The 22081-nt window shown below is 39.9% G+C and overlaps 1 protein-coding gene across 3 annotated transcripts in view; it reads left to right on the top strand.

Moving 5' to 3' along the window:
• BLMH (bleomycin hydrolase) overlaps positions 1-21358 on the top strand; it is a 43414-nt gene extending 22056 nt beyond the window's left edge. For all 3 annotated transcript variants that reach the window (XM_029212292.1, XM_029212293.1, XM_029212294.1), the window contains exons 8-12: positions 756-914; positions 1030-1097; positions 2893-3010; positions 5667-5736; positions 20386-21358. In XM_029212292.1, coding sequence (XP_029068125.1) covers positions 756-914; positions 1030-1097; positions 2893-3010; positions 5667-5736; positions 20386-20537 — 567 coding nt within the window. In that variant the 3' untranslated portion in view covers positions 20538-21358. The remainder of the gene's footprint in view (positions 1-755; positions 915-1029; positions 1098-2892; positions 3011-5666; positions 5737-20385) is intronic.
• Positions 21359-22081: the final 723 nt, after the last annotated feature.

The following is a 22081-nucleotide window of genomic DNA, read 5'->3' on the forward strand; positions in this document are numbered from 1 at the left end:
CCTTCCTCTGAGGTATTTTATGTACCAATTCAGTTGGTCTTATTAGGATCCCCAGTGCTCCTCTTCAGAGACTTTTCTAACTATGGGCCAGCAGTCAGTTTAATTCCCATATGCTCCCCTGATTTGGGCCCTGAGTCATTCTCAGGTGTGAAGACAATAAAAGTATACTGGGTGTTTCTTACCATGGGTTCAGAGCATCACTCTACTGTGGGCCCCTCTCGGGACTCTCTTGCAGAAGGGAGCAGTGTCCCATCCTCGTTTTTCCCGCTCACTTCAGGGCTTCTCCACCTACCTAGCAAGATGACTAGAGCCCCTTCTTCATTGGCATCTTGACCGTCTTAAAAGCACATGGCGTTGTTTTGATTGGAGTCCCAACTCAGTTGTGGTACTGCCAGATGTTGAGCCTTTCTGGTAACTTGAGAGCAGAGGTCTTGTAGTGATGGACTTGTGAATTGCCATCTTGCCTTACTCAGTGCACACAATTCTGCAGAATTAGTTTTGGGGTGATTCCTGCCAGTAGGAGAAACAGGTTGTTGCAACTCCCAAATATGTCCCTTATACTAATTAGAATATACAGGGACCTCTCTCACATGACCTTGCCACCTTTTGTTTCTCATTTAACAGTGTGTAATGCTTGTTCTTGTAGGCAGAGGTGCTACGCTTGATAACAAATATATGAACTTAAAGGAGAGGTCTGTATCTTGCTTGACACTCCTGGTTTTATGTTCTAATCAACATGTTCTTGATCTCAATAGATTTGTTTAGTGAATGACCCTCGGCCCCACCACAAGTACAGCAAACTTTACACGGTGGACTACTTAAGCAACATGGTTGGAGGGAGGAAAACTCTATATAACAACCAGCCCATTGACTTATTGAAAAAGATGGTTGCTGCCTCCATCAAAGATGGAGAGGTTGGTATTGTTTCTTTGTCTTCTGCATAGGGGTTAAAACCTTTTCTTCCAACTTCTTTGGTGTAATAGGAAGAACTTATGTTGACTTCTTTCTTCTTCTTTCCTCTATTTCTAGGCTGTATGGTTTGGCTGTGATGTTGGAAAACACTTCAGTGGCAAGTTGGGCCTCAGTGACATGAATGTGTGAGTGCAAGAAATTTAAAATAGAAAATCATTTGTGGGTTGTGACTGTTGGAGTGCACTCTTGGTGCGAAGTGACTCAGCTCAGGTTCACTCAAAGATTAAGGTTGGCCTGAGGGTGGGTCTGTTTCTTTCTATTTTGTAGAGTTTGAGGATTCATAGCAGAAACTCCACATATTTAACTCTAACCTGGGAAGTCAAGATCATACTTCATATCTGAGTTGAAATTGTTGGATGTTCCTAAAAAGTCATCCTACATGAGAAAGACACTTAAAAAAAAATTTGTTTTGATATAAAAAAAAAATAATGTAACACTCAAAGTAATATGTAAAAGATACAATCAATGTGATGCCAAGTATTTGATACCAAGTATTTATCAAAGATACCACATACTTTTTGTCTTTATTTTTGTACAATTACTTTTTAAAAGACAACTTAAGGGACTTCCATGGGTGGTCCAGTGGCTAAGACTCCACGCTCCCAATGCAGGAGGCCCGGGTTCAATCCCTGGTCAGGGAACTATATCCCACATGCTGCAGCTAATAGTTCACATGATGCAACTAAAAGATCCCACATGCTGCAACTAAAGATCCTGCATGAGGCAATGAAGATCCTGTGTGCCGCAACTAAGACCTGGTGCAGCCAAATAAATAAATATTTTTTTTAAAAAAGGCAACTTAAAAGTTGGATTACTGGGACTTCCCTAGTGGCACAGTGGTTAAGAATCCACCTGCCAATGCCAGGGACACAGGTTCGATCCCTGGTCCGGGAAGATCCCACATGCCACAGAGCAACTAAGCCTGTGCGCCACAACTGCTGAAGCCCGCGTGCCTAGAGCCCGTGCTCCGCAACAAGAGAGGCCACTGCAATGAAAAGCCCGCGCACCACAATGAAGAGTAGCCCCAGCTCGCCACAACTAGAGAAAGCCTGCACACAGCAATGAAAACCCAACACAGCCAAAAAAAAGAAAAAAAAAGTTGGATTACGAAAGGTTATAAAAATAATAGTAACTGATTACTGTGTAAATCTGCTTAGTGCGTTTGGGGTTATAATTAAAGGTTTTCCAGATCTCTTGTTTGCTATTTGAGCCTTCTTAACTACTTCTATTGCTTTGATACCTTATGTATTTTGTCTTTATGACAACTAGGACTAATATGCATACATACTTTAAAGCATTCCTCCTGTTTGTTTATGACAATGAAGATTGATTTGTGAACTGAATCATTCAACTTCCTTGACTGTTAAAATATATCACTTTAGTGTTACTTGTAAGTAATTATTACTTGTAGGAAATTGAGTAAATATCTTGACAGTTAACAACAGGAGAAAGGAAATCTGCTAAAAGAGAGAATTCATGAGGTTCTTTAAACTTTGAAAATATTCTCCAATATTTTGACACTCTTTATTTAAATTTCACAGTTAGCAGTGGTCTAAATGAATTCAGAAACTGAGTGCTTCTGCCGGCTCAAAAGAGACCATTTTTGAAAGAAATTACTTCAGAAACTTTTAAGTTTTCTTGCCAAAATGACAATGCAAGCTTATCTTGTCAGCTTTTTGATTTGGGGAATTTATGTTTAATAACTTTGTATTTTTCTGAGTACTCTTGTGACACAGAGAGAATGGAATCCCATTGAGAGACTAAATTTTGCATGTACCACGTTCTCTAAAGAGCTACAGCCCAGATATATCTGGAGCTGCAAAGCCCCTTCAGGTTCTTCTATGATCCTTTTACAACCAGAAGCCAATTATCCCCCATGATTGTACTCTGTATATTCTGTGCTATTGTTCTCTTTTACAGCTATGACCATGAGTTAGTGTTTGGTGTCTCCATGAAGAACATGAATAAAGCTGAGAGGCTGACTTTTGGTGAGTCACTTATGACCCACGCCATGACCTTCACTGCTGTCTCAGAAAAGGTATGACCCTCAGCGTGCCCACTCCAGTGTTTGCATAGATGGATCTACATGCTCCTGCAGACCGTTTATTCCAGCAGAGCTTCTTCATAGTGTATATGATTTCTGTTAAAAGTTAGCAAGACATTGTACCTGCCTCACTTGGGGTTTGGCTGGATGCTCAGAAGTAATAAAAATAGAAACTTTCCATGAGGAGCAGAATTTGTGTCAGCAGGGAGTAAGGAAGTAACTGCTTTTCTGTAACTTTGGAAATTCTTGGTGTGAAAAGAGGTCAGCAAGGGAACTTGGGAGAGGATAACTTCAGTTTAATAAGGAATTAAAATGTACCGTGAAAGTGTTCATATCTTGATGACTTATGTTCAGACTCACCTTCCTTTCATTTGTCATTCAGATTCTTCTGCAGTAAAATGTCAATAACAGTAATTTGTAGACTCCATGCCCATTACTGGATTTATGCAGAGCTTCAGGAAATTGGATGTAAAAAGTATGTTGAATTTCCTATGAAATACTCTGACTAGTAATATCATTGTTTCTAAGACACAGTGTTGGAAACAACAACTGCAGTTTTATTTCACAAATAAGCCGTCCCATTTCTAGGCTGTAGAATAGATATTTACTCCTGTGCTCAGGGATCATAAAGAAGAGAAGACTTGAAAATACTTTAGTTCTTTACCACTGCAAGCAGAAGTGTTCTTTTCCTAGCCTAATTGGAAAGAAAGTCACAGAATAACTACCTTGACCTTAGAAGCAAAATATTAGAAGGAACTTCTCATAAAATACTGTAAATAATGAAATAAAATTCTATAGTAAATAAACTAGAATAAAATACTACTAAAATACTTAGAATAAAATATTATTAATATTAAGTTGTTCATATTTATGTTTGGACCTCCTATATTATAAAATTCAGTGGATTTATAACTAAAGCTCCTTAAAGTTAAACTTTTAAACTATTAAGAGGATTATTAAAACGGAAAACAAACTAAAAACCTTGTAATTTCCAAGAGAGTTTTGGGTTTTATCATTTTCCATCTCTATTATAGAGTATTCCTGTTTTTCAGAAATAAAAATCATACATACTCCATGTCATTTTCTCTGGAACTTCCATTCTTTCATTGGCATGGTTTATTAATATGCTTTTTTTTCCCCTCTGGGAAACAGAGCTACATTACCTGTAAATATTATAAAGCAGAATCAATACTATCATAACTGGAATTTTATATTGAGATTTTTCTCTTCCTTCTACTTTGAGTTTTTGACCACTGCATAACTAGTTTGCACTGCATTTGAATGATAATGCAGAGATAAATGCTAGTAAGTATTCTGGGATATTCTTTCTTGTTTCGGGTTTCTTGGAATCCCTCTGAGGGAGGTCCAGATATTATTCTATATTTGTAGATGACATGGCTTGATCTAGGTCATGCAGGAATTCATTGGCAAAGGAAAGAAGAAACATTTTGAAACTTACTATAATAAATGACTTTAGGTGATATAGATTCTAACAGTTATATTTAAAAGGAAAGTAAAGATGGACTATAATGCAGGGAGTAGAAAACCAAAACATTTAATAAAGCTAGCCCCAGAATGTATAGTTTATTGATGTGGTTTTAAAGGTACCTGGGGCTAAGATTAAGGGGTAGGTAGTACAGATAAGGGTGTTTGAAACTTGTGGGTTTGATTGTTGGCTATTTCTGAGACTGAAAAAATTGCTGAGATTCAAGAAGACTGTCAGGAGTAAAATCAAATCCCATGTAGATGAGACTCGTGCAGTTTTATGCAGGTGGGAGTTGACAGATGAAATCATTAGGAGATAATTCAGGAGCCAGCTCTCTTCTCATGCTACCAAGATTTAAGTTGTTTTGACATCAGCTAATGCCCTGGGTAAACATGAGAGAGAACAGCCTTTTCCCAAGTGCAGCCTTCTTATCCCTCTCTGTGTCACTGTAATAAAGACTATAAATGAAGGTTATCATGATGAGTATCGTCCCTTTAAGAAGATGAAAATTGAGCTTATTTTATTAATGAAGATAGAAGGAGAACGGAACTGCCTGGGTTTTGTTTTATGAAAATAGTGTTTGGTTTGCCATTCAACCTCTATTGTATTAAATTCAATATTTGTGTAACTGAATCAATAAAAGAACACATAGGAGAGTGTCATTACTCGGTTCCCCTAAGAAAGAAAAGTAGGCTGTATTGATGAGAATGTGTTTGTTTTCTTTTTTAAACTCTTGACTAGGTCTTAGAATCATTTCTAAAATAAATACAGTGGGATACCTCTGCAAAGAATGCTGATTAATTAAAAGCAAGAGTCTCTGGCTTCAGATGGTGTTCACTGCTTTCAGTAATTTAATATTTTGTTTTTCTTAGCCAAGAGGCATTTTAATGTGCTTATTTTCTGTATACAATAGAATGTAAAGAAGAAAATAGTATTTATCGCTTTGCTGGGTTTATTGCATTTTCACCCCAAGAGATTCAAACTCCACTTCTATTAGAGTATCCCTTTGGTTATAGTGGAAGATATACGGCCCTGGTCATGTATATCATTGCTGTATAGAGAAGGCTCTTTCTTCTGAGTGGCTGAATAAGAGCTAAAATTACATGACATCTCATCAGGACGGATCTAGTTTCAGACTACACACTGTCATCCACTCTTTTGCAGGATGATCAGGAGGGTGCTTTCGTGAAATGGAGAGTGGAAAATTCGTGGGGTGAAGACCATGGCCACAAAGGTAAGCTTAATCTGGTAATACTAACTCAGAGTGACTAGGTGTGCTCTACTCTCTGCCTCCTAATGTGAAGAAAAAGCTGCCCTAGTGTGGATCATTTTTATTTTTCAGTAATTGGTCCCATTAGCTAGATTATTAGCTAGACTATTCTGGAGAAAAATCTGAGGATCTCGTTTGCCCCCAGGATCCCTATGCCCAGCATGGTAGGCCTGAACTCCCTGGTTGGCTCTGAGATCAGTATGTGCTGGCATTTGTTCCAAACCGTGCTGACCCTAGTAGACCTTTGTACCAGAATCACTTGGCCAGTAAGAAGTTTGAGTGCCCTTTGCCAGGACACTTGCTCTATGGAGTTTGGTGCATTTTCATTTACTGCACTAACTCTAGAATAATCAGAAGCTTTCTAGCGGGAGAATGGGATTGGCAAGAAACTTTAGGCATGTATTGGAGACTCATGAGAAGTTGTGAAGTCTGAAGTTGTGAAGTCTAAATGCTGTGGTTACCATTTAGACGGTTTTATTCTGACAATCAAAACGCAGGCAGAAGTCATAAGTAAATTATAGTAATTAGGCTTAAAGAAAAACCACAGGTAATATATGAATTGTAGAAAAATAAAAACTACAGATAAGCCAAAAGAGGGGAAAAAAATCTCTAATAATCCTGCTACCCAGCGATCACCATTGATTAACTGTTTAGGGTATATTCTTGCAAATCTTAGAGACCATATTTCTTAAGACTGTTTTTCATAATAGATTTAGTAGATAAAAGCCTTTTAAGGTATTGTTATGCTTTAATTTTTAGAGTTTCAAACCAAAAAGTGGCAACTACCAGAGAATATTATGCATGTCAGCATGTATTTGCTTGTGTGTTATGTGCTGGTCACATCTTGTAGCAGCTGTTTCCCAGAGTCCATATTTCTTACTTTTAGCCAGTGGATTCTGGCTAGGAAGGACACATAAACCACAGCTCTCTAGACTAGTTAGAAGACTGGAAGGAAATAGGTAGGGAATCCAGTGAGATTACCCAGACACTTGGAATCAGACTTCAGCTATCTCACCCAAGCAGCAATCAGCCAGAAATTTTCTTTAAAAAAAGTAAAACAAAATGAAAGAAAAACAAGAAAAACAAAATAGCGATCTCAGCAACTCGTTACCTGTTGCTTCCCTCTTTGTTTAAGTGATTTTCCAGCTAAGTTCTTTAGAGCTCTAAGATTTCCACGGGTAAAAGGTGGCGGTTTGGAAGTGAGCAGATGGGGCTTCAGTCGTTTATATCTGAAAACTACTGTCTTAGAAGAGCCTTGACAAGACTTGAGTGTGCTGCGATTGAGTGGCACAAGCTAGTAGGTGATGGCCAACACCTAGAGGCCATTTAATCTGTCATTTCACGTCTTTTCATCTCCCCATGAAATGCTCATTGGTGGATTTTGGCAAACTATCCCTGGGATCTGCTGTGAAACTCAGCTCAGTGATTATATGTAAACGAATATCAGCGCTGTTGGTGCGTATCTGTTCATCATCAGGTAGTTGCATGTCCCCCGTCTGTGGTTTGTGTTATTGTTCTGTGATTATGGGGCACTTGCTAAATTAACTATTATGAATTAAAGTGCAACATATTTTTTAATTGGTGATTTCTTACAAGATAAATTCATTTTAAGACACAAAAACATTGGGATCAGGTAGAGGTGGGTATAAGGAAACTAGCAAAAAGATTAAAAACAAACAACTCAGAATTCAGTTATATCCGTTAAGTTGATGATGGTTAAGAAGTGGATGCAAAGGAGAAGCTTGTCTTGAATTGGAAGGATTTGGTATTTGTAACATTTTAAAACATAAGCTATTGTTTCAGATGAAACTCTGTAGCTTCTGTTTCATTTTTGGTCTTATTTGGTCCCTGTAAATGGTTTGTTATTATAAAGATTAGTGTCTAGGAAAAGGACTAAAGTTATGGTTTGTTTAGACCAGCCTGGACCCGTTGGCTTGTTTCTGAGATATTTTTCTATCTATAACAGTCACTGAGTTTGTAGATAGTCGTGATACCCATTTAAGAGAGGATAAACACTTGTAAAGTGTATTTTTTTCCATTCAACTGTACCTCTTTACTCCTAACTCAATAAAAGTTTTGCTTCTGCTGACTTACTCATTCTATTATTATGTGGAGAGAGCTGGGGTTTTTTTTTTTAAGTTCAAAGGTTATAGCTTATTGCACTATAAAACATTAACCAGTTTTGCTTCCAACCCAGAAGTCTAACATTTAATTATTTACATACTTATACGAATTTTATCATTTATATTGTAAAGCACACATAATTATATCACACACACACATTTTCAAATGTCCTTTGGCTCTTTGAACTGATTGTGTTATCTTACTGGTTCACTCTTGTAGTGAGTTGAATAAAAATCTTTAACATGTGTTCATTTTACATTTGCATTATATCACCATTTTACTTCATAAAATTTACTTTAATGACAATGATACTCCCTTCTTAGTTTTTTTTTTTTTTAACATCTTTATTGGAGTATAATTGCTTTACAGTGGTGTGTTAGTTTCTGCTGTATAACAAAGTGAATCAGCTATACATATACATATATCCCCATATCTCCTCCCTCTTGTGTCTCCTTCCCACCCTCCCTATCCCACCCCTCTAGGTGGTCACAAAGCCCTGAGCTGATCTCCCTGTGCTATGTGGCTGCTTCCCACTAGCTATCTGTTTTACATTTGGTAGTGTATATATGTCCATGCCACTCTCTCACTTTGTCCCAAGAGCTGGGGTCTTGATCCCTGTGGTCTGCCTGTAATCCTTCCTAGTGAAACCTGTCTAGTTAAGACTAAACTAACTTTTTTGTTGTTCTTGAATAACTGAAATGCCTGAGATTATACAGAGTAAAGCATTTCAGTAGAGAGCCAAAAGATAAATTGAACTGAGTGGGGGTAGCGAATAGTTCATTCAAAGCCAAAATAAATTATTCTCATGTGTTTCTTGGTAATGTTCTTTCTGACTTAACAGGAAGGAAGGAAAGAAAACATGATCTAATTTAATTGGCACACTTGGCCTGACCTTAGGAGAATACGTAGTATGTTATTATGCGGGCAATGTGTGTTTACCCCAGCAGGGCCCTCCCGTCTGTCATCCTGGTGGGCATTGGCTGCCATGTCTGAGACAGAACCTCTTTGGTGCTCTTTCAGGAGACAGGACAACCATAAACAGCATAGCTAGGATTTTGTTTCTGTAGATAACATTGTTAACAGTTTGTTACTGTTCTCTATGGGGTTTCTGCTTGTTAAGATTGATGGTTTCTCAAAAAGCAATGTTGATAATACTACAAGCTGGAGGTGAACAGAGCAGAGATACCTGGGCAGGCTGCCTTTTCCCTCTGCCCAGTTCTGGCTTTGGTCTTTCCCATTGGTCATGAGACTAATAATTAAATCAGATAACCTGACTGTTTCCTAAAGGGGACAAATATTACCTCTGACCACTAGACACATAAAGGGAGAAATTAATTCTTATCTTATTGAAGCCATTGGGTTACTTCATATTGGGGAAGTATTCTAGTATTCTAGAATTCTAGTATTCTTAGTCAGATGGACTGAAAATTGGATACATATCTAAGATGGTGTACAACCAACGTGGCTTTCTTTTCTCCCCTACTTCTTGAAGTACTTGACTGTGTGTTTATGGATCACATTAGAAATGGATTTCATAGTTGAATGAGGGAACAGACCTTGGGACTTGTTACATTGTCTTTCATTTTGAAAAGTTGATAGGCTTGTTAGAATCAAGTAGTTTGTAAAATGTTTAAAAATTTAAAATAGGGGTGATAACCTTTGGTGCTTCTTACTCTTAGTCAGAAATTCATCTGAGAAGAGCATAATCTTTAAGCCAAAGTGACCTACAGGTCATCTCACTAAAAAGTGGTAGAGCCAGAATTATAATTCAGTCTGACATTAGAGCCTGTTTTCTTGACCACTAAACTGTGCTTCCTCCAAGCTTCTCTGTTCTAGTAACATCTAGTCTACTCATGGACATACCAGATCAATTTATGAACTTGGTGACCAGAAACTAGTGGCTACGGGGACATAAAACTTGTATAAAGTATCTGGAGACGAGTAAATGTCTGCTGTCAGGAGAAAGGGCTCTTAGAGCACTGTTTATGTCTGGGAATCTGAACAAGGAGGGGAGGATGGAGCATCTCGTGAGTGGTTTGTGTCCAGAGTTAGCACATCGTGAGTTGGGCAAGTGAAAAACTGTATGTAACCACCAAAAATTTCCCAGGATTATTTTGTCCATGCTGCTTTATAACATGGTTCTTTGTTTTTGTTTCTGTTTTTTTTTTAACTTTTTATCATGGACAATTTCAGGCATATACAAACAGAATAGTATTAAGAAGTCGCCATGTGCCCATAACCCAGCTTCAATAGTTATCAACATTCTGCCATGCATATAACAAAAGTGTTGATACTCAATAAATTAAATTCTTGGATGGTCTCCCTAATGAACCAGTCTTATTATGGAACTTCTTTTTATGATTGATTCACTTAGTCATGAGATGATATTCCAGTTCTAAAGTCTGACACATTAGAGCTCTGAAGGTAGAATTATCATAACATAGTTCTTAATGCTTATAGTCTAGTTTCTTAATATGCTGAATAATACAACTTTTTAGTAAAGTTAGGAGGAATATTATTTTCTAACTCTGCAATGGTCATTGAAGGAAAATCTTTATCTTTTAAAAATTTGTTTCTCTACATTTTCATTTTGAACCAAGATTAGTTTTCATTTTTCAAATTGCTTTTGTGCCTTTTTCAGCTTCAACTTTGAAGTTGTTTTTAACTCACATTCTTCATCTTTCCTTACAAATAAGCCTTTCTGTTCCTGATTTCATTTTAGTAAAATTTCCAGACTTCCTCATAAAAGGGAGTCTCTTCATGATTTCAGTTAAAGAGGCTTTGGCATGTTAGAGATTAATCTGGAAAGAAACTTATGTGGCTGATTCACATTACATCTGGACTTCTGCTGCTTTCTAAAAACCAAAAGAATGGCCTTTAAATTGCCTCACCATGTGATTTTGGGAACAGTATGTCCAAAGCTAGGCACAAAATTCATCATATCCTTCATATAACATTATATGGTGGAACCAAGAGAGACAGTTACTACTTTCTTGATTATAGATCCTGGGCAGTCATTTGTCTCCTTATGGTTTCACATTTCTCTATCAGTAACACGGATAATGACTAATTTCCTTATGAGGCCCTATAGTATATATAGCCATCAAACTGTATACTGTTATATAACTCTAAAAAGTTCAATGAATATTCCATATTTCTGTCAGAGGTACTCAGGACATAGAGTTCATAACATCTTGCTTCATAAGAATTCAACATTTGCTAATGTATTTGTCTCTTTTTCCCTCACAGCATCATGTAGAGTAACTCAGGATATGAACACCCATGTTTGATGTGAAAAAATGAAAACATGCTGAGAGGTTTTGACTTGTTCAGGTTGCACAGTGTCAGAGAGAGGGTTGGAATTCAGATTTCTTAATGTGACACAGGCAGCTTCCCTAAAAATGTATATTACCTATGAAAGGTAACCAGTTATTTGCAGATCAGTTTGAGATTTAGTGGATTTCTAGCACAGATAATATAATTATAGACAATATTGAGCTGGACTTGCAGAAATAAGAGAAAATTATATGAGGTAAAAGTGGGTGCTTCTGATTTCCTGTAAAAGAGCAAGATACAAATTTGTTTTGTCACCTCAGGGTTTTCATGTCTCTCCAGGCTTGGGAAAAGCGCTGCTACTATCAGATTTGGGTATCTGAGTTCTTTCAGAGGGACTCCTCATCCTCCATCTCCATTCACCAACGAACCTGCATGACTCAAGCTAAAAAATAGTTCATGTGAGCGGAGCAGAGGAAGATTGACCGTTGCTTCCTTATCAAAGTGTGTGACTAGCAGAGGGCTACCATTTGTGAGAGGGGGACAAACTGTGGAACAGAGGCTCCTCCTAACTTGCAAGCAGGCATTGGTTTCAGGGAGAAATCTCTTCACATTTAATACAGATTTGTGTGTGTGTATTTGCTTTCTCCTGTAGAGAGGATCTGTCATTTTCACCAGATTGTCTCCCAGGTGTGTTTGTATTGCTTTGAGGAGGATAGAGGTTAAGCACAGAACCTGGCACCAGATGCCTGGGAACACATCCTGGTAGTCCCTCCTATTGGCTATGTAGCCTTGGTCATGGTATTTAACCTTTATAAGCCTTAGTTTTCTGATCTGTAAAATGGGGTTAATAATTGTACCTACCTCATAGGGTTGTTGTGAGAACTGTGCCAGGCATATAAGAAGTGCATGAAAATATTAGCTATTGTTGTTACTGTTGTTAATGTTATCTGTAGACAGGTGAGAGCAGGAGAGCGAGAACATAAGGCTCCTTAATCCTTCCCTCTGGGAGAGGGCTGTCTTAACTTGCCCATGGTTCTAGCGTCAGGTCTCTAAGAATTCAAGACCCTCGTGTGACCACTGGACTACATACCAGTTTACTGGATGGATGACTCGTCATGTGGGCTTAGTTGCATGAAAGAGAGCAGTGGAGGCGAATAAACCTAGTGCCCAGGAAAACCCATTAGCAATAGCATCACCTCACATTTATTGATGGGATGCAGGGAACCGTGCACAGACCATGGTGGAACGTATGTCTCTGACCCTCAGAGGAATTTATACTTATTCAGCTGGGACATGGAAGGGGATTTGAAGAGGGCTGTGATAGGACAAAAGTGGCATTCATGGTGTGCTCCTTAGACTGTAAGATATAGGATAAGTAGACCAAGGAAAGCAAGAGAAGGGATGATTTCTCCAAGAAGGCAGATGACAACAAAAGAGGGGGAACCGGGTAGAGCCCCCTCAGTGGGGAGACAATAGAAAGACATTGAAGCTGAGGTTGTTGAAATGGGTGAGGGGTTAGGGAGAAGTCATGGAACTAGGTGATATCAGGGAGAACTTGGTGGTAAATAGTGCTGCAGGACTTCCCTGGTGGCGCAGCGGTTGAGAGTCCGCCTGCCGATGCAGGGGGCACGGGTTCGTGCCCTGGTCTGGGAAGATCCCACATGCCGCGGAGTGGCTGGGCCCGTGAGCCATGGCCACTGAGCCTGCGCGTCCGGAGCCTGTGCTCTGCAACGGGAGAGGCCACAACAGTGAGAGGCCCGCGTACTACAAAAAAAAAAAAAAAATGCTGCAGCAGGGCAGCCAGAAAATGAGTCAGTGGGAGAGGCTTTGGGATTGGACTTTAAGGCAGGTTTTGGAAACTTGAGGAGGGGTGAGGGTAGAAGCCCAACTGTGCTATTAATGCCACATCAGGAACATTTTGTACTTGATTCTTTCAAATGCTAGATACAGGGAGTGGGGAGGCCAGGAATTGAGCTGGGGCCATTGAGGCTGTAAATCTTGTTCTGTATGGTGTTTGCAATTTATTATAAAAACAAGTTGCTTTTATAAGTGCAAAATAATAAAGGGGGTAAACTACGAGAGAGATGGTGAGTGACTGGAACAGGGAAGGCTCCTTAGTGATTCTTCAAAGGTGAGCAGAGTTTTAGGAAAGGTGTTAGGGTTGTGGCTCTTTTGGGAAGCGAAGTGGAAGGCCAAGGAAAGGGGAGCTGAGAAGCGTTGCTCTTGACCTGTGGAGCATGCTTCAGGCCAGTCCAAGGCCTGGCGCCAAGAAATAATGTGGCCTGCCATCAATGGAGCTTTTGAGGAATGATCAGAAAGCAGGCTTTGCCTGAACCAAATAGGAGTAATGATGTTTGGGTTTAGAGAGAAGTCATTGAGTTTTGGTGAGGAAACAGACCCTTGGATGACACCTCAAGTTGTGTTTTCTCCTCCTGTCCAACATCAGAGACCCTGGCAGGATTTTGTGTGATCTCGGACTTGCCTGGCTCATGCCCACAGTCCAGGGAAACAAAAAATCAGACTGGTTGGTGTGCTGCCTTCTCTCCTCAGCCCAGAGGTGGACAGGCTTCTTCTGGACTCCTTAGCAAAGGGCGCTTCCTCAGGAAGTGTGCACTTCTGCAGACTGAACTTTGTTGTGGTTTGATGGTTTAAAAAAATGGAACCCACAAACCAAAACAACCCTCTTTCCCAACCACATTTTCCATCCTGCCTTCTTACTAGGGAAACAGAATCTTCTGTAGCCTTTGTTTCTGAAAGAGGCTACAAGTAATATCCAGCTGTAAGAGTATCCCTTCTCTTATCAGCAAAAGGTTCAGGAACCTGAACTACAGACCAGACGTTTGTGTTTTACTCTGGAGGAAAAAGAAGCTTCTCCTCAGATCAGTGTCCAGATATCTGTCTCATAAGTAGTGGGTTTGTTTCTTTTTGAAAAACGTCCAGCCCATCCTGTTCTCCAGCCTTCTAAATAAATGCACTTAGAACCCATGACATCTCTTTGATTTAAAGATACAGAATACCTCATAAATGGACCCCACACAACCTGGGCTCATGGCTCTTGATGTGGGGTGTGTGAGCAGATAGGACCTGGTTCCAGACAGTGCCTAGATGAGGAGCTAGATTAAGCAGTTATCTGTTGGCCAAAGTCATAACTACCTGCCACTCTCTTTGCCCCCTGAGTGCGGAAGCTGAGCCTCATGGAAAAGACCGAATTTGAAGTTAAGACCTGGATTTCAGTTTGGGCTTTACTTACTTACTGGCTATGTGACTTTAAACAGCTCATACCAACCCCGCCTGCCTCGTAGTGTTGCTGTGAGGATTAAAATCAAAACAAGGATAGTGGATGTAAAATTGCCTTTTTTTTTTTTTTTCCCCAGTACGTGGGCCTCTCACTGTTGTGGCCTTTCCCGTTGCGGAGCACAGGCTCCAGACGCGCAGGCCCAGCGGCCATGGCTTATGGGCCCAGCCGCTCCGCGGCATGTGGGATCTTCCCAGACCAGGGCATGAACCCGTGTCCCCTGCATCGGCAGGCGGACTCTCAGCCACTGCGCCACCAGAGAAGCCCTAAAATTGCATTTTGAAGTCTAAGCTCCCTACAGATCCCTGTGTGTGTTTTGTTTTATTTTGCTTTCTAAGGTATAATTCTTTTAATAAATAATAAAATTACATTGTTCCAAAATCAAAATACAAAAAAGTATACAAAGGGGAATCTTGTTTCCATCTGTCACTCTCTACTCCTTTCACCTCCCCTTCTTTCAGTTTCCCATTTCTGTTCATTTCTATTGTATCCTTCCAGTGTGTTTTAGTGCAGCAAAGGTAGCATACCTTATGCCCCACTCTGCATCTTGCTCTCACTTCACTTAACAGCATGCCTTTGGGGCCTGTCAGTACGTTTTCACATCAGTACAGCTTCATTATCTTCCATTGTCTGGATGTACCATACTTTATTTAGCCAGTTCCCTTGCTAATGGAACTTGGGTCATTTCCAGGCTTTTGCTATTACAAACTATATTGCAGTGAGTTAATATCATACAGTGATTAGAACAGTGCCTGACAATAGTAAGAGCTGAATAAATATTAACTATTATTGTGCCTAAATAAACATGTATTGTCTGCATGTAAGTACTGTTTTGTCTGTAGGATGAAGTTCCAGAAATGGCATTGCTTAGTGAAGAGGGTAAATGCATTTGAATTTTTTCTAGGTTGCCAAATTCCATTCCATAGGGATTGTGTCTTTTTGTACATTTGCAGCATACTCTGTACAAATGTAAGGCATGCTTTACACAGTGGGTAACCAACAGAAGTGGTTGACAGATTGTCTCTACTTAATTACCTGTTGAAATTGTGTATGTTCATAGCTGGGGACTAGACTGTGCCGAGGCCTTACTGAATGGTGGATTTTTCACTGAGATTGTGTTTCTTATGTTTTCTTACCACTAACCCTACTTTTCTCTCTTATTTATTTTTTAAATATAGTAGCAGGAAAATGTAAGCATAACAAAAAAGTTAGAAGTCATAAAGGAAAAGATTGATAAATTTGACTTCATAAAATATAAAAAATTTTAGTATACTAGAAAAATACATCATCAACTAAATTAGAAGGCAAATTGCATAATAGTATAAAAAGTTTGCAATCATTATAATATATTAATATAGAGAGCACTATTACTGATCACTGTGAAAATGACAAACACACCAGTTAAAATTAGGCAGAGGTCCGAAACAGACTCTTTATAAAAGAAAACTGTGAATAGCAAGCACACACAGACAGAAGTTCAAATTGAACCCAAAAAGAAAGTTGTAATTATATATACCAAGTATTGATGAGGATATAAAGAAATTAAGTAGATAATTAAGGATGTACACAAAGGTTTAATTACAAAAATGTTTATAGTAGTGTTGTTTCTAAGCCTAAAAAAACAATCCAGATTCCAACAGTAAGGGGTTGATTAAATACATTTTGGTTTTATTCATATAAATTCAGCTTAAAAATTAAGATGTAGATAGATGTATTTTTTTGTCAATGTGAAAAGAGCAATATTGGAAAACAGCATGTGTGGTACTTTAATAATAGAGCACGTGTGATGTCTCATTTTTATTAAATGTACAGAATCTAAATGTACAGAGTATATGTAGAGACTTTTATCAGAGGATGATAAATCTGAATAGGGCTTATCCCAAGGTGGTGGGATTGTAGGCAGTTTTAAAATTTATATTCATCTTCTTACCATCCACCTCTTCCTTCTTTTTCTCATCTTCCTTCTCCTCCTGTGTTTCCATACTTTTTTATAATGGGCATTATTTATTTGGGTAATCTTTAAGGAATCAAAAAGCAATATAACATTTCAGAATTTTGAGGGGAAAATCACCTACCCAGTGATATAAAATTATCATTTTGCCTTTTTTTTTTTTTTTTCATGTTTTCTCCCCCTGTGTATCTGGATTTTTAACATAGTTATATAGGATATGCCATTTTTATATACTTGTTTTTATATCCATGTTTTGTATCCATGTTGCTATGTAGTCTTTGCAGCTTCATCTTAAATGACTGATTAATGTTGGATGAAGTGGTTTCTCACTATTTATTAGGAAGTTTGAAATACGAGACAAGTGTCAGTAAAGGCTTTGCTTTCCTTTCTGGGAGCCTTTCTTCAGCCTTGAGTTATCTGCATCAGGTGAAAGATTGGCAGTGACTTAATGAGGCTTCAGTCGTCTGGCTTCTTTAGGTCTGCGCTGCCAGACAGATCCATCACAGCAGAGCTGATAACTTGATTTTGTCATACCTTTTTTTAAAATAGCAAATATATATATATATATATATATATATATTTTAACCACAAATAGTTTGTTAGTGAGGTGAAATACTTCATAGAAAAAAGCAAAAAATATATCTAATTCGTAAATGATAATATATTTATCACTTTAATTTAGTCTGAGAGGTTTAAAATTTAGATCTTTAGCAGGATTTCAGAAAACTGTTTTCTTAGGGTAAAGTTCTTCTTTCCCGTAAACGAACCCATTCGAAACTCTTCTGTTTCTGAGTGAATTTGGCCTCACCGGCCTAGAGCTGTATCCACAGACACTTCTTCCCCTTACAGACCGATACTGCCCTTTCTCTTTAACAAATACAGAAACATTGCCAGTGTCTTTGAGGGCCTGTTCACTTATTTTATTTCTTCCTCATAGCATGTAAACAAGACATTAAAGTTTAAACAAAATTTAATTTAGTTCCTAAAGCTCTCTTTATCCATTTATCTGTTTCTCTGAATGCCTTGTTCCCTGAACCTCGGGATCCTTGGAGCAGATTTTTTGTTTTCCTCTTTTTTTTTTCTTATTTCCTTTTTCCTTTGGGGAACACCAGTTTCTAATGGCCAGAGTACATAAGGGCTAGAAGCTGCAACTTTCCTCAAATCGAAATGGCCTCTTTCATCCTGCCTGAGTGGGTACCTTACTGCTCCTCTGCACAGCCCTCACTTGGGTTTTAGACACACTGATCCTAATCTTCTCAGTCAAACTCCAAGACACGCAGTATCAACAGTTACAGCGGCCACAAGTTCATTACCTACCCAGGGCGCAGTTCCTTGGCAGCCACCTAGACTGTGAGGTTTCTGTGGGCCCCCAAAGAACTCATATCCTGAAAAGAGAGACTAATCAAGGCAGGCCCTCTTGGCAGGGACACTGAAAGGGTGGATTACAATTGATAGGAGTTTTAATTTGTAAGGACTTACTCTTATCTCCTGCTTTTGGAACAAGATGGTGTAGATGTACTTATTGTCCATTTTTTCTGGGCATTCTTTGAAGACTCATTTGATTGTGTGATGATAGTATTGTCATAAGGATACAGAATTTTATTACATGAATCTGCCTCTATCCTTCACCTGCCTCACTGCCCCGAGCTCCTCTAAGGATTTATTCAGCGTGCATTAGGGTGAGGGGAATGATGCCTAATGTGTCAAATGGTGTAGCGTTTAGTAGCCTGGTCTCCTGCCCACGAGAACTCTTAGACAAGGCAGATGCTGACCTTCTCAGGAAGCACTTACTTACATTTCTTGCAGCAAGAAATGGTACTGGTTGGCCCTTCAGCTGACCAAGCTTTGGCTGCTAGAACTTAGTGGCAGTAATGTAGGTGATGGTAGGGGCCAGGGACTTTGGAATGGCACGGGCTACAGCGTTTATCTGTGTTCTTCCCTGAATCTCCTGTTGAGAAAGGAACACTGGATCGTGAGGGGATGAGAGCCCTTGCGCACTTTCCCGGGCATTTTCTGGTGAGGGTAAACATGCGGTGCCACATCAGGATGAGCTGTCTTTGACTGCTGTCGCAGGAGCAGAATTGGGCATAGATGAGCTCCCCAAAGCAGTTGTGTTTTCAAGTTAAATAATGTCCTCTGTCACACCATTTAGCTTATAAAATTAGACTTAACTGTCATGATGCCTTTTAATTATTTAAATCAGTCTTGCTTTTAGAGCAGCAGTTCTCAGAGTGTGGTCTGAGGACCCCTGCCGGGTCCCTGGGACCCTTTTAGGGCATCTACAAGGTCTTCCTTCTCCAACAACGTATCTGTGTGAGGCCGGATTTGCTTCATCTACTTCATCCAAAACAACAGATTGCACACAGAAGCAGGTACAATAATTTAGCTATCTTCTGAATTGTAAAGTAATGCCACTTTCCTAACTAAAATTTATTTTGTTTTGAAAGATATAATTATTTTTCCTAAAAATACATTATTAATATTCACGTTTTTTAATTCTTATTTTTAAATGCACCAATATTTTTAACTTTCTGTTTTAATTTTTACTACGGTAAATATCAGTAAGTATAACCCACATAAACACCTTTTTAGGGCCCTCAGTAGTTTTAAGTGTACAGTCTTGATCCTGGGGCCAGGAAGTTTGAGAACCAACATACTAGAAGATCACCTTAGGAGAAATACTACCTCCTCTCCCTTCTTCTTGGTCCTGTGTAGTGGGAAATGCTATAGCATAGACCTAGATTTGCACATACACTTTCAGAGAAAAATTGCTCAAGTGTCTAGTATACAGCAGGTGCCAGATACGATAAGATGGTGATGATGAAGAGGAAGATTGCTAGTTCCTGTGAGTCCTTGGGTGTGTAGGTGCATACAGTACCCCTGTGTAGGTACACAGTTTTGTCCTCTGTGCTCTTTCCCTGGCCCATCCTTGTTTTAAATACACACTCTTTCATCTCTTGCTTTAATTTTGCTCTTTGTATTAGCAGTGGCTCAGGTGAAGCATTTCCCCCCCTGTTTCAGTTTGTTGGATGTGTGATCCTGAAGAGGAATTTGTGTTATCCTAGTGGAGCCTGAGATGCAGTCTCCCTGAGGGGAAGAGGCAGGTGTCTAGGATAGGTACCTGATGACGCCACACTTTTTCTCAGCTGAGCTCTCAGCCTGGGGTGTTAGTACAGCTGAGCCCCTCTCCAGTCCTGCCACTGGAGAGATCCACAAATCCCAGGGCCTTTGTGAGGAATGTAGGTCGAGCAACTGTCGCGTCGTCCGTTCTGCCTGATCCTCACCACAGATTTCCTCCTAAGAAAGCAGCGACTCCCCCAGTACCATCTGGAAATAAGTGGCTACCTGGGAATGATGATCAGGCCCCATCAGGATCCCCCTAATGGCTTAGCTGGTTGTTGTAGGAATTTATGGTAGAGAGGAAGGAGAGACAGCAGCCACGGATGCTGAGAAGGTGGGTAGGGTAAGAATTGAACTGGTATGCTTGCCCTTCTCACCCTATGTATGTGTGGCTGTGTGAACAAGAAACATTTCCACCTACCTTTAGGGTCATTGACCCACCTTCAGCAAGGCCGCCTGGGCAGTGGAATAGCAGGATCTGGTAGCAGCTTTAGGTCCAAGGCCCAGCCCTGAACTTCTGAACCCATGTGACCTGGGTACATCACTTAGTTACTCTGAGCCCCAGTTTTCTAATTGGTAAAAATATAGCCATCCTGTCCTGTCTGCTTCACAGGGTTGCTAATAAGACTTAATCAGATTAAGTGAGATTATAGATGGGAAAGCTGAAAAACATGTACAAATGTTAGTTTTGTAAAAGACTTTCTTGTAGTGCAGTAAGGCTTCTGCTCTTTGCCCCCCGCCCTCTGCACTCATGAGGCTTGTAAAAGACTTTCTTGTAGCGCCAGTAAGGCTTTTGCTCTTTGCCCCCCACCCTCTGGACTCATGAGGCTTCTGTTCTTTTCTCCAGGTTACCTGTGCATGACAGATGAGTGGTTCTCTGAATATGTCTACGAAGTGGTGGTGGACAGGAAGCATGTCCCTGAAGAGGTGCTAGCTGTACTAGAGCAGGAACCCATTGTCCTGCCAGCCTGGGACCCCATGGGGGCTTTGGCCGAGTGATACTGCCTCCAGCTTTTCCTCCTCCCATGGGACCTGAAGTAGCTGCAAAGGACAGATCCAGGGACTGAAGCCAGAGTTACACAGGTGACTGTGTGTGTTCCCACGGGACACAGTCAGACTCTTGGATTTCTCCTCCAGGAACCTCTTTGGGAAAGTGTGCTTTATAGTGAAACAAAATATTCTCTAAAGAAAAAAAGGGAAAGATCAGGTCGTACTATCTACTCCCCTCATCTCCAACAGCTCAGGATCTCTTAGCATTTTAATCAGATGTAATTGTTTGTCTTAACTCTGTCACACCAGTTCGGTTCAGTGTCTGTTTTACAAGGCAGGAGAGGATGAGCAATTGAGGTGTGTGGAGAGAAAATGGACTTACTGCTCCTTGTTCCTAGAGTAGAGTGGGGGGAGGGTGCCCTAATATTTGAGCTCTCAAAACTGCATGCTGCCTGACAGTAAATAACACTGTCCCTCCTGGGTGGCAGTCACTGAATTCGGATTTTTCAAGGTAGTTTCATGTGCCTCTAATAGCCCAGGATCGGGAGGTTGATCAAAACTGACATGATTCCTTCCTATTGTTCTGAACTGTGGGGGAGCACAGCTCTACTTGAGTCATGGTTAAGTAGAGGGTTGGAGAAAGTAGGTGAGAGAACAACCACAACCTTATCATGATCTGAATTATAATCATTAGAGGGAGCTCTCGCCAAGCGGTTTAACTTCTGCCTCTGGGTTTGGGAGTTGGGTGGGCATGAAAAGGGGATATCCATTTTTTCTGACAACTAGATGGTGCTGAGAAGCTTTTGAATAAAACACTTTGCTAAATGAGAGTATGTTGGCTTATTTGATCTAAGAAGTGTGTGTTTGTTTAGCTACAAAGGAAGGCAACCAGGTGACTTGTGTTCTTGACAGTGAAAAAACAGGAAGATGGTTCAGGGCTGCCCTGCTTTAGCTTCTCTGTGGGATGTGTGATCCTTCCCAGCCTGTGCTGATCTTCACTGGCTTCTGCAGAGGGCTTCCAGGCGCCATATTTAGGAGGGCTTGTGCCCCTGCCACGTAACCTATCTTTCACCAAGATCCAGGGTCTCTACAAGGGTGGGAAGTAAGGCTCTGCTAGGTCCAGCCTTAGAATGGTGCTGAAGAGTATGTATTTTACTAAGACTGGGCCTTTCTTTCATTGAAAGCAAATAAATACAGCACCCTAATCAACATTTCCATCAGTGCCTGAGTCCCTACCTTTCGGGCTCTCCAAGAACTTTCTCAGTTCTAGCATGGAATATTGTTTGTTATAGCACTTTCCAAGATAACATTAGTTAAAGGCTCAAGCATTAATCAGTGTTTACAATATTCTAATAATCCTGTTCCAAGCAGGATAAATCCATTTCTAGACATATCATGATGAAACCCCAGAACAGATCTTAAAAGCATCCAGGAAGAAAATACAGATTGCCTCCAAAGAAAAGACAGTTAGATTGACAGCTAACTTCTCATCAGCAGCTATATATGACAGCAGGCAGTGAAGTGTACCTTCAAAGTACAACTAGAAATTAACC

Source organism: Monodon monoceros, unplaced genomic scaffold, assembly GCF_005190385.1.
Source record: "Monodon monoceros isolate NGI ecotype Baffin Bay Population unplaced genomic scaffold, NGI_Narwhal_1 Super_Scaffold_9, whole genome shotgun sequence".
Lineage (NCBI taxonomy): Eukaryota > Metazoa > Chordata > Mammalia > Artiodactyla > Monodontidae > Monodon > Monodon monoceros.